The sequence below is a fragment of the Symsagittifera roscoffensis genome, chromosome 8 (assembly GCF_963678635.1).
Source record: "Symsagittifera roscoffensis chromosome 8, txSymRosc1.1, whole genome shotgun sequence".
Classification (NCBI taxonomy): Eukaryota; Metazoa; Xenacoelomorpha; order Acoela; family Convolutidae; genus Symsagittifera; species Symsagittifera roscoffensis.
This window is the reverse complement of record NC_087069.1, coordinates 30,635,151-30,647,882: the sequence shown is the minus strand read 5'-3', so window position 1 is coordinate 30,647,882 and position 12,732 is coordinate 30,635,151. Positions and strand designations below refer to the sequence as shown.

The window sequence follows — 12,732 nt, the reverse complement described above, 5'->3', positions numbered from 1 at the left end:
AGGAGCGAAGAGGCACAGGAAAATCTTTAGAGATAACAACCAAGGCATCACCAAGCCAGCCATAAGACGTCTTGCTCGGCAAGGAGGTGTCAAGCGTGTCAGTGGACTGCTCTACGAAGAGACACGAGGAGTATTCAAGAACTACTTGGAGAACGTGATCAGTGAGGCTCTTACTACACCAAACACGCCAAGAGGAAGACTGTATTAGCCAGGGACAGAGCAAGCTTAAGCTGGTATGGGTTGCGCTCTGCTTCACCCTCATTGGGATGACGCAGCCGGAAATTGAGCTCGAGCTAGCTGTTCAGTTGCTCCCGTACGTAGCCTTACTATTTAAAAGTTCGAGCTCTCAAACTCAGCAAGCTACCTCAGAGAGCTCAGAAGAGCTTGTGCGACTTTGATTTAATTCACAGAGCTCGAATTAGCTCTTCGGACTGACTAGAATATTCGAAGAATACTTAATTTTGATTGGCTCTCAGCTCAAAGCTCAACTAAGATTCACTTTTTTACTGCCAGTCGAATTCGAGGCTAGCTAGTGTTGTTAGACTACCTTAGCTTGCTCTGCGTAGCTCAGCTATGGCTGCTAGGCAGGATAAGAAGACAAAACTTTAAAGTTGGTGGCCTTCAAAAAGGCCGGGTTGGTGTTAAAGCTTGAGAGGTGGAAGCTATTTACATCATGTCAGTCTTGGGCTGAGACGAAGACTGCTTCTTGCGCAGGAGCACATGGATGTTCAGCAGCACACCATCTTGAGCAATTGTCACTCCATGGAGCAGCTTGTTCAGCTCTTCGTCGTTCCTGATGGCCAACTGCAAGTGTCTGTGCATGATCCTGGACTTCTTGTTATCTTTAGCAGCGTTTCCAGTTAGCTCAAGGATCTCAGCAGTCAAGTACTCGAGCAGAGCAGCAAGGTAGATTGGTGCTGCAGCACCAACTCGCTCAGCGTAGTTGCCCTTGCGGCTGAATCGATGGATTCGTCCAACTGGGAACTGCGGTCCAGCTCGGCTTGATCGGGTCTTGGCCTCGGCTCCAGCTTTGCCACTCTTCGGTTTTCCTCCTTTGCCTGACATCGTATTGTTATTGTAGTTGTTGTGGTAGAATCTGTAGGTTGACGATTGACTTTACCACAATTTGGCTACTTGTCTTAGGGTAGTATATTCAAATCGGCTCGATTGTTGCTTGTTAATAAGATATGATTGCTTGCTGGCATGCTCTCGAATTGACCTCGAAGCTCCTGGCCTGCGTGCCCTAACATAGCCTCAATGACTGAACCAGTTAAAGCCGTCGTTGCCGAAAACTCTTCCAGAGTAAGACTCATTTGATTGACTCGAAACCAATATCCTGTTGAGTCCATCTTGAACAGTTTCATGTAGTGACAGACATTATAATTACAAGTTTCGAAGGCAAATAGGACAAATCGTCAAATACGACGCTCAAGATTCCACGAAGCGTCCATGTTCGATTGTGTCAAATCGTCCACAGCGTTTTTTTTATACTTTTTGATTCGTATCTTGATGTTTCCTGCTGCTTTTGTTGCTTACACTTAGTTTTTGACCAATCGCTAATACTTAACCTGGCTTTTTGTTGCTGTGAGTTGATCTTTCATCGGAAACTCATACTATATTTCAAACAATCAAAATAACCTTTTGCTTAACATAGACGCCGAACAAAATGGAAACAAAATTAGATCTCCAAAGTTAACCTTTTTGAAACCAGAAAGTTCGAAAACTTGTAACAACACATGTAAACGGTTTTAAATCACCAGAGTCTGTACATATTTTAATCATTATATTATGTATAAGTTTTTCGTCACGATTTTTTTTCTGTGAACTATCAAACACTTGATGAAGACTGCCGGTGGACGAATTGGGTTTTTCAATCGTCGAGAACATTTGTTGCGCGTCGAAATGCTGAAAACTTCTCAACAATGGTGCTTTTGTATTACCCACATATGAAAGCACAATAGACGAACGCTTGATGACAACGTCCTATATCAATCGGAAAAGCTGGTTCAACCAGAATTCAACCTATGTGAATTTTATCCTGAGATCTGCTCAATTCCAAAATGAAAAAAAAAAATCATTTTTGGATTGCTGTTCCAGATTCCAGACTTGTTTATTTTGCTAGTAATGTAATTTTTATGTTGGTTTTTATTCCAGCAAACACGAGAAATATGTATCGCTTTATTCATGCTATCAATCAAAACATCAAAATTTTTGTAGTTTCCAAGAGTAATTTGTAAATTTCTTTACCATCTTTTATAATAGCCCAAGTCAAAATTCCCAGTGCTAACGTTTCAGACATTTTTAGGATATGTTACTTCTGCAAGACAAACACATCATTGTTCTTCAAGACTCAAGGGCTCGCCTGATGCTGTACGAATGATGCAAGAGTGTTTTCAGTGTAAGTTTCCAAAGATGCGTTTGAGGAAAGGTCAGCAGTGAAAGATTCTGTTTTACAAAAATAAGAAAAAATCAAATATTGAACAAATCTGTTCACAAATTGTGAATCTATTGCTAACACATAGGAAACTTCTGAACCTCACAAAGCTTCCCAAACACAATCAATCCTTTCTCCCATCCCCTAAGTTGAACATGGTATAAACATTTCTTTAGTCTGTTCACATTTTGTGAACAAAACTTCCTAACCATGCATGGAGAGGACAGTTTTTTGAACGTTGAAAATTTTGTTCACAAAATGTGAACATTCTTATTCAATATTTAAGCTAGTTGATAATTTTTACCGGCAAAAATTTGTTTTTTAAAATTATAATTGAAAAGAAGGCAGCAACAAAATTGTGTGTTTTTGAATAAACTGTTTTCCTCCTTGTTAAGAAAGTACTCTTTTTGACAGAGAAATTGACCCATCAGAATACAAGGTGTCGATTGACCAATCACAAGCAAGCATTCTTATTCACTCCCTCCTGGTAAAACTTTTTTCAATAAATATATTTATTCTGTTCACATTTTGTGAACCGAACTTTTTAAGCATGGCGAGACCAATTTTGGTTTTTGTTCACAAAATATCAACAGTTTTAATCTATGTATAAATTAGTCGACGATTTTTGCAGAGATCAATTTGTTTTCAAATTTATAAATCAAGGCAACAAGCAATTTTGTGTGTTTTGGACTGAAAATTTTTCCTCCTTATTGAGAAAATATTCATATTCAAAGAAAAAATGACCAATCAGAAGACAAGGTTTCGATTGACCAATCACAAGCAAGCATTCTTATTCACTCCCTCCTGGTTAAAATTTTTAATATCTATATATCCTTATTCTGTTCACATTTTGTGAACATAAATTCTTAGCCATGCATGGAGAGACCAAACTATTGTTCACAAAATGTGAATATTTTTTTTTCGACGTATAAATTATTTGACATTTTTTACAGGGATAAATTTGTTTTTCAAAGTCATAAATGAAGGCAACAAACAAATTTGTGTGTTTTCAAAAACAAATGTTTTCCTCCTGACAAAGAAGATATTCAAATTGACACCAAAACTGACCAATCAGAGTACAAGGTTTCAATTGACCAATCACAAGCAAAATGTGAACCTAATTCTTTTTTTATGAAATTGTTAAGCAATGCAAAATCGGTTCACAAAATGTGAACGGTGCTAGGCAGAGCTTTTTTATCCCACTTTTTTCAGTTTTAAACAACTTCATCCCTCCCATTTTTTTAAACTGATTCTAGAGTGAAAATAAAATTGCGAAGCTGAAAGGAAATACATTTTTAACTGCCACGTCATTTGTTGATTTTTCTATATTTGCCTTATTTCTTTTTGTTTCCTTAAAATGTTTTTGAAAAAACTATCCCTAAGCTTAATACACAGGACTCAGTTAATTAATACTTAGTACCCAGTTCAAAAATTGGGCCATAAATCTTGGTAAATTATAACAAAAACAGGGGTAACTTCGAAGATCTGTAACCACAGGTTGTTTGTTTTTAAATTGAAGGGGACAAATGTTTCCAATACTGGTCCCTTTTGAGATAAAATGAATGATGAATGAAAGAATATACCAAACTGACTAAAAATTGGGTTCGATAGTGGGGTTTTTTACTCCGCTTTTCCCGCATTTCAATTTCAGTAGTGAAAAATGTTTGAATATTGACATCAGGCAAAAAAAAATTTAACGATGAAAGAATTAATTATTGTGACTAGAGTTATTCTTCATACGATATATCGTAACATCACACTTTTATTCATAGTAACACATAAAACAACAAGCTAAAAATTTTGCAATGATGGGAAAATGGAAAAATCCACATCATCTTCGTCTGGAAAATTACAGGCAAAAACTTGGAACCGGGAAAAGCTCAGCCATCGCATTACTCAAATTCTTTTTATGTGTTTTGAATTCTTAAGGGAGTTGCAATCGGTTACTAGACTTGGTTACCGAAAATATTTTTAGTCACAAGATGACTGAATTTCATGGTCAAGTCCATCTGTATTTCCATCAACTAAGAAGCAAAGTTTCAGCATGTCAGAATTTTAAGTTCTCGTTATATTCGAAATCAGCTTTTTATGTTGGTGTTAGGTTATTAACTCTGATTTCAGTATTTTGTTTTTAGGTTAACTTTTAGTTTGCCACGCTTCCTAATTTGGCATAAACACCTTCTACTCAAAATACATCAGCACTCTCGTTTTGAAGTGTTTGATGAGTTGAAAACTTTTTAAAACATTTTGAAAACAATTTTCATTCGGCTCGATGTGTATCTCAAAATGTCGCCTTTATTCGATGCTACTTTAATATTCAATTGTCTTAAATGGATTGTGTTTTGTTATCCGTACAGATAAAATGGATATCCATCAAGAAACGATTTGCACTAGAACATGAAACATTAAACTTAACTTGACACCTAATCATGATACTTAAGCCTACGTACTTATGTAAAGCTAAACATATAGGTATCTGATTTAATTAAGTACCTTTTACAACTCATAACAGATTCAATAGCTACTTATGAGTATCTGTCTCTCTCGTGATTTTGAGGCCAGATTCGAAACATCCTAACTTTACCAATTGAATTTAAGTTTTTACCAGATTCTTCTTATTTCTATTAACCATAGCTTATGTCTCAAATCGTATCATACAGCAATACCTACATTCCGAGGGTAAAACATGGCACATCACCACAAAAAAGCTCACTAGGTATTGCACCACTCTGGCAAAAAGCCTCGGCAGAACCCCCGATCATATGGGAGAAATGGAACCAGCAACTATATCTGGGAATTGTTGCGAAAGACGGAAATAAATTCCAAAAACTCCTACAAGATCCACCTCCAGTTCGAAAACCGCAAGACCCTGGTTACGAACTTTGGATAGAGGAGGAAACTCAGGGCAGGCCAGAGATAGAGGCATCCGCAATCAAGAAAAAAGAGTACAATGGGAAAATAATTGTAGTAAAATTGATAATTTGGGACCCATGTGAAGACGTCGATAGTAAGTTTCGAAGTTATATCTAACTCAGCCTAGGAAACGAAGGCCAAAGACGTCTCAGTCAACACTTTCCTGACTTAAAACTACAGGAAACGACCACGAAAGACATTTGGATAAGACTACACATCTCTTCATCAAGGACCGCAACGTAATTTTGACAGATATGAGGCATTTACAAGAAAACAAGCAAAGAGAGAAACTTTGGAACATTTTCACTGTGGCCTCACGAAACTTTTGATAAAAGGGAACTTCAAGATTCCAAACTGCAAGGCTAAAACTCTGGAAACAGAAACAATCAGGGACCTCTTTACAGCAGGTATGACAAATGACGAGGTAAAAAAAGACCTTTTGGCAGAGACGAAGACCCCTGAACAAGTGTTTGAATAAGCAATACGTAGAGAAAAGGACCTGGAAAATCAACTCCAAATACGTAAACAAGGAACAATTGCATCGTCGTCCCAACAAACGGGAATAAAAGCCGAATGTTGGATTTTTACAAAGAAGGGAGATCAGAACCGCATCGAAGAGCAAACAGAGGTCGCCTGCTATCACAACGAGGTGAAAATAAACAACAGGGAACCAATCAAAATCAATTTTCCCATAAATGCGGAAATCCGTTCGGACTTGGTCACCTTATACAACCTCAAGCAAAGGATAAAATTTGCAACAAATGCAACAAAAGGTGGAAACTACGCCATACTTTGCAATTTTTCCTATTTCAATGCCATTAAAGACGAACAAGATCCAGAACAATCTATTCAGGACACGGACATGGCAGCCTACCTTAGTCAACTACGTAAAACTACAGGCAACGACCACAAAAGACGTTTGAATAAGACTACAACATCTCTTCATCAAGGACGGCAACGTGATTTTGATGGGAATTACTCCACCCAGATGACACAAGCATAAGTGCGATGAGTATCCAAGATCCGCAAGCAGATAATTGACAGCAGACGACCTAAAAGATCAATTGATTAGAGTCAGCTTGGGAAAAACAACCTTTTTTTCATCACCGATACGGGGTCACCAATTTCATTCGCCAACAAAAAGACAGCTACCACACTGCACAATACAGTAAAACAGGCAAGACGACAGCAGCTGGGACGAAACGACGAAGCGAACAGAATGGTGTGCTATGACGGCTAAAGGATCCCTTCATTCGGCAGAATCGTCACCCCGATTGAATCCGGGACGTGGACAGTCGACACCGCGTCCTTCATTGTGGTAGTTAATAAACGAGCGAAATTCCTGAGACGAAATCTCGTACCACTTCTCGGCATCCACTTTTTCAAAAAAGCCAAATGGTAATTCAATGGACTTTGTATCCGATACCGAACACTCAGACGCACTCATAACCAAGTGGGTAAAATCAAGATATCATGGACTGTGCACATGCATTGGTCGTTCCAAAAACCACATGGTGCACACAAAATTTCTAAGCGACTTAAAAGCCTCACAGCAGAATGAGCGGATAATCCCGATCCATACTTATGAAAAAGTCGAAAAAGAAACAGGATGATCTCTAATTGATCAAGACCATATCGTAAAAATCGACAGATGCGATGACAAACAGTTTTTTAGCGCGATACTAAAAACGGTGAAAAAAGATCATACTATCAAATTAGCGATGGATTTAAAATATTTCAACAAGGCTATACATGCAAACTATTATCAAATGCCTTATGCTGACGTGCTCCTAGGTAAAAACAAATCCGGTTCCACATTCTTTTCATCAATTGTCCTACGCTATGTATACAGTCAATTAAATGCGATACAACCAGAACTCATTGGAACATTAGCATAATAGGAGGCCAACCGACCGAAACATATCAGTTCCAACCTGGATTCTATGGGCTTACGGATATGCCCTCAGAGTTCCCAAAAACCATTGATCTAACGTTAAATAATGAGAAAAACACGTTTGCTTTTCTTGACGACATCTTAATTATATCCCACGGAAAAAAATATCAACATATCAAGAATTTAAAACAAGTTTTAGATAAATTAGATCAAGAAAACTTGGCCGTTTTAGTGAATAAGTACGGAGTGGTTGGGTTTAGTAACAAAACAATTCAGAGCGATACTGATGCACAGGAAAACCGAGGCGAGTACAAAACTTCAACACCCTAAAAATTTTGAACAACTTAAAAGTTTTATGGGTTTGATTCACCATCTTAATAAATTTATACTAAATCTCTCCCAGTTATGCACGCATCTAAGACCACTCTAATCTACAGCTCCTAAGTTACACTTCACATGGAATGGAAAGCAAGAGCATGCGTTCAAAAATATCCTAACTGCAGTTCAAAACATCACTGAAAATCGACACTTCATAAGCAACGCGAAACTAGAATTGTATGTGATGCAAGTCGTCACGATATCGGAGCAGCCCTTGAACATGAAACGACAGACGGGTGGGCTACTGTTGCTTACGCCTCCGAATTTCTCAATACATGCGAAACTAAATTTTCCGTAAATGAGTTGGAATTACTAGCCGCGGTTGAATTTTTCAAGTAGTATTTGTACAGTAGACGTTTTACCCTAATTACTGACGACCAGGCCCTGGTTAGTGCCTTTACTATCAACAAAAATAACAAAACATTTCAAAGCCGATTAACAAAGTGGACAAACCGCCTACTACCGTTTGATTTTAATATCAAACACCTTTCTGCTAGAAAGATCGGCCTAGTAGATTAAGTTTTGCTTCATCCGGTGGGAAAACCACAACCCCCAGCATACTGGGATGAACATATTGTAGTTGCACTAATCGACAATTTCGTTACGAGCCTTGAATTCCAAGATAGCAATATGGCTAACATAGAAATGAACGAAAATTCAAACGGATTTATAGGCACGTTTCAGCTCGACCGTAAAGAAAACTTTGCTCATTCAGTTTCGCGCTCAACACAAACTGCACTCACTGTGAAAAACCCACTTCTCGAAAAACAGTCAAAAGAATTTTTCTCTTCACTGCAACAAATTTCATTCAAAAAAACAATTTCGTATTTTACAATGTTCGAGACAGACTTTTGATACGAGACAGCGTATTACTATATGATGACCGGGTGGTAACCCCAAACAACTCAAGCAGATAAATCTAGATTCACTACATCTAACACAACCAGGTCAGGTATGTTGGAGGCTGCAAAAACTGTATGGTATCCACACCTACACAGGGATATTGTAAAAACAGCCCAAAACGGCAAAGACTGCCGCGCGAAGGGTAAGAATCTTAAGAATATTTCTGAGAAAAACCGTTTCACCTCATTGATGAAGAAATCCAATTGGATTTTGACGGACCATTACCTGACGAAAGTAACAAGTACATCCTAGTAAGTGTCGACGTTTCTCGCGATTCCCATCAGCAAAAGTTGCCACTAACAAAAAAGCCGACACTCTTATAAAATTTGCTGACCCACATTGTAAATTACGGCGTACCACGGAATGTTCTTTGCGACCAAGCCCAAGCGTTTCGGGCCAAAAAAATGTATTGTAAAAGCAATAACATAAAATGAATATTCGCACCGGTCAGTGGCCGCCACTCAATGGTGCATGGTAGAAAGGTTGATCAGCACCCTAAGAACTAGACTGTCGGTCATGAGAAAAGATAAAAATAAATAACGGTACAAACTTGCCTCAGAAGTGGCAGAGTTATTCAAGATATTGCGTATCACAATACCACATGCAAAAACAAAACTCACGCCGTTTGAGGCACACAATGGGGGTAAACCAAACACACCTCTAAGTATAATCTGCACATCGCCAAAAGCATCTAACTTCTCATGGGAAAACACAAAATTTTCGTAATTAGATCAAAAAATCTTAACGAAGCCCGCGCTCCCCGACTAAGCCATATGGAATCGCGATCAGGACGAATTTAGCTTAGTGTACAAAGACAAAACCTCCCTACCAGAACCGACGTTCGAACTAGCGGGTCTACTCATGCACAGCGGACCACAAGCTGACAGTCAATAAACTATCATAGACAGGGACGGCCGCATTTCTGGAAATAAGAAAAAATAGACAGCACGTGCCTACAACTTGAGCCCCACGGATAGAGCAACGTTTGAAAGTGATGATGATCATAAAATTGACCGCACGCTGATGCAGAAACTTCCAATAGGTGCGCATCTTCTCTTCGAGAACATCTCATATGATATGGTAAATGTTAAACAATTTTCCCTAGCCGATAATTCAAAAAACGATATCGCTGATATAAGAACACGGAAACCAATACGTTGGCTTACCACAAAGTAAAAACAAAGGCTAGGAAAGAAAGTCGCTTTAAGGGACACCAAAAAACAGTCACCCCAAAATTGGGAAAAGTGGCAAGAAAGTCAGGTACAAAAGCTAGTAAAACGAAAAATTCAAACGTGTTAGGTGCACAATTTAAATTAATTGAACTACTCTCCTCACACTGCGTGGGTTCGGGAAGACGGAAAACAACCGAGGCTAATAAACAGTGTCAAGTAGCCAACCAACGATAATTGTGAAGCAAACAGATACGACAGCCCCAGCCAGTACCTCTCAACAAAACCATTTACTTTATCAAGCCCGAAACTCCAACCGGCAAAGAACATTGAAGAGGTCATGGAAAAGCGCTAGGGCCACAACGAATCTTCAAACCTATCACGTTCAGCTCGAAAAAATCTCAAACCACTAAAACGAAGAAGTGCGATAAAACAATTCCAAACACTACCAGCCAAAGAGGAAAAGGCAGTCCAGAAAAAATGCCACGACGAGACAATTCCCAAATCTAATTCGAGTGTGATACGGTCATCTCACTGCCCCGAAAACACACTGCCACATTTTCCGACGCAGAGAGCAATTATTTCGAGATTTGTAATCCGTCGAACAGCCGACGTGACCAGATATTATTCGTGTACATAACCGTTTCCTTTGGTCAAAAGCTAGCTATGGCCATATGGATCGTATACGTTTGCCTATGGTTGTTGTTGTTGTTGGCGGCAGCCTCGTAAATACTTGTTCAGTTTGTTTCGGTTAATAGTGGTTTCGTCTCGTCCCTCGTCCAGTGTTATTGGCCCCCGACGGGATATGTGGGGCATACAACTAGCGTGGGTTACTTGAACCTCGTTTTAACACTGAACTCGTGGAAATTGATCTTTCGTTTGGTTGTGCTGTTGTGATGTCAGCATCCTCCGTCAAGCTAATTAATTCTTTCAAGGGAGCTCAGCTCTCCCGTTCCTTCGTACTATGTGAGCTGAGTTTGTTCAGCTACACTATGGGGGTACTTCGGGTTCAGTATTTTGAATCTGCGGTGATTTTTCAGCTCTACGTTTCCTTAGAGCCACGATTGCAGAAACCTTACTTTCACCGCCAGTTTCACATTGCTCCATCAAAAGTGGTCGCTTGTCATTAAAGTAAATAGCTAAAAAAATTACTCCCCGGATTTAGCTGGTAAAATATCGGATCAATAACTGAATCAGAGTAAAAAGAGTCAACTAAGTATTCTAGCTTCATAAACTTGAAGTCACTACCCGCAAATTTACGGCACTGGATGGCAGCAGGTGACAGTTTTTTTTGCCAGCTCTTTCGTTTGGTTTTTGCCCATTATCACTAGATTCCAAATCATTTGTTGACTCGTTTTTAGCTACTCGATTTTGCAACCGTTCGTTCCTCTACAGTCATTGTTCCTTTGACCAAACCTTTGTCCTTTTTCAGCATAACAAGCAGTTAACTGTCTTGGAATGTCCTTGAAGATTGGTTTCAGCATTGTATTTGGTTAGGAAAGTACCTCCTAAATCATGGATCCATTTTTCCAATTGGCTTGTGGTGCTAGATTTGGTTTGCTTGTTTCTCGCAACTGCTGCCGCTGTACCTCCGAAAGTACGCAACACATAAAATTGCAAACCAGAAAGCAGCAGACTAGATGGACGCTTTTCACCGATGGCATCTTTCGAAAATTCTAGACGTTTTTGACAGATTTGTAAATACGACGGGGTAGGATTAGTTCCTCTCAAGACGTCTCCCACATTGTTTAGAAAACTACGTGTGCACTTGCCGGATTTGATGAACTTGCAGAATGAAAAAAAAACATTTCGAGGAATACCAATTGAATTTAAGTTGTTAAACTTTACCAATCGAGTTTAAGTTGTTAACAGTTTCTTCTTATCTGTATTAACCATAGCTTATGTCTCAAATCGTATCATAGAACGATACCTTTTTTCTGCAGGTATGACATGTTTCTTGAAATTATCTTAATTGAAGACAGAAGCAAGACAAAAGTCAGAACACTTTTCTTGGAAGTTTTTATGCAGCCTTTGCTTCACTTTCTGTCGGTTAGACTGTCATGCTGTTTGTGATGCATCGCAAATGGCGCGAAGCTTTGCTTTGATTCTGGGTTAAAAAAATGTGAATGTTGGTGGTCTGAATTTTCTGCGAAACTATTACCCGAGTCGAGATTTTTCACCTAATTTGAAGCAAGATTTGAGCGGTTTGAGCGGTTTTTTTAGACAATTACGCTCAAAATCTTGCTTCAAAATGAGCGGTTTGAGCGGTTTTTGAACGGTTTATCTAAAAAAATTGCTCAAAAACCGCGCAAGATTTGAACGGTTTTGAGCGGTTTATCTAAAAAAACCGCTCAAAAACCGCGCAAGATTTAATAATAAAAAGTCGACCACGGGGGGATTCGAAACCGCAATCTTCTGATTCGAAGTCAGACGCCTTTTCCGTTAGTCTATGCTGACTTGCTGGAAGCTTCATATTCGCTGTATTTGTTCTACTGAATATGTTCAATGTTTTAGACATACACAACAAATATACTGTCAGGATTTTTATTGTCAGTTTCTACAAAATAACAAAAATAATCGATTATAAGATCGCACACCAACCCACCCCCCCCCCCCCCACCTCTTACTGGAGTTGATGTCCCCCCTCACCTCTTACTAGAGTTGATGTCCCTTACTAGAGTTAGATGTACGTTGAGGGGGGGAGGGTACGTTGAGGGGGGGTTTGTTGGATGTTGGATACGTTGAGGGGGAACGTTGGGAGGGGGGGGGGGGGGGGGTGAGTACGTTGGCGGGGGGGGGGGGGTAAGTTGGAGCGGGGGGAGTCTGGGACCTCGACCCAGGAAGACCGCTCAAAAACCGCTCAAAAACCGCTCAAATCTTGCTTGAAAAACCGTTCAAAAATCACCGCAAGAAATGAGCGGTTTTTGAGCGGTTTTTTAAGCAAGATTTGAGCGGTTTGAGCGGTTTTTTCCAAAAAAACCGCCCAAACCGCCCAAACCGCTCAAACCGCTCAAATCTTGCTGGAAAACCGCTCAAACCGC

General features: G+C 39.4%; 3 protein-coding genes across 3 annotated transcripts in view; 1 reads left to right on the top strand and 2 right to left on the bottom strand.

The window, feature by feature from the left end:
* LOC134853265 (tumor protein p63-regulated gene 1-like protein) overlaps positions 1–12,732 on the top strand; it is a 429,513-nt gene that overhangs the window by 45,129 nt on the left and 371,652 nt on the right. The gene's annotated exons all lie outside the window — the stretch shown is intronic.
* LOC134853548 (tumor protein p63-regulated gene 1-like protein) overlaps positions 1–12,732 on the bottom strand; it is a 454,277-nt gene that overhangs the window by 90,582 nt on the left and 350,963 nt on the right. The gene's annotated exons all lie outside the window — the stretch shown is intronic.
* LOC134853544 (histone H2A-beta, sperm-like) lies at positions 667–1,065 on the bottom strand. Its single transcript, XM_063869543.1, has one exon. It carries the CDS (start codon positions 1,063–1,065, stop codon positions 667–669), a length of 399 nt encoding a protein of 132 aa, XP_063725613.1.

Coding starts and splice junctions, on each gene's coding strand:
- LOC134853544 (XM_063869543.1), bottom strand. CDS start 1,065: ATGTCAGGCAAAGGAGGAAAACCGAAGAGTGGCAAAGCTGGAGCCGAG.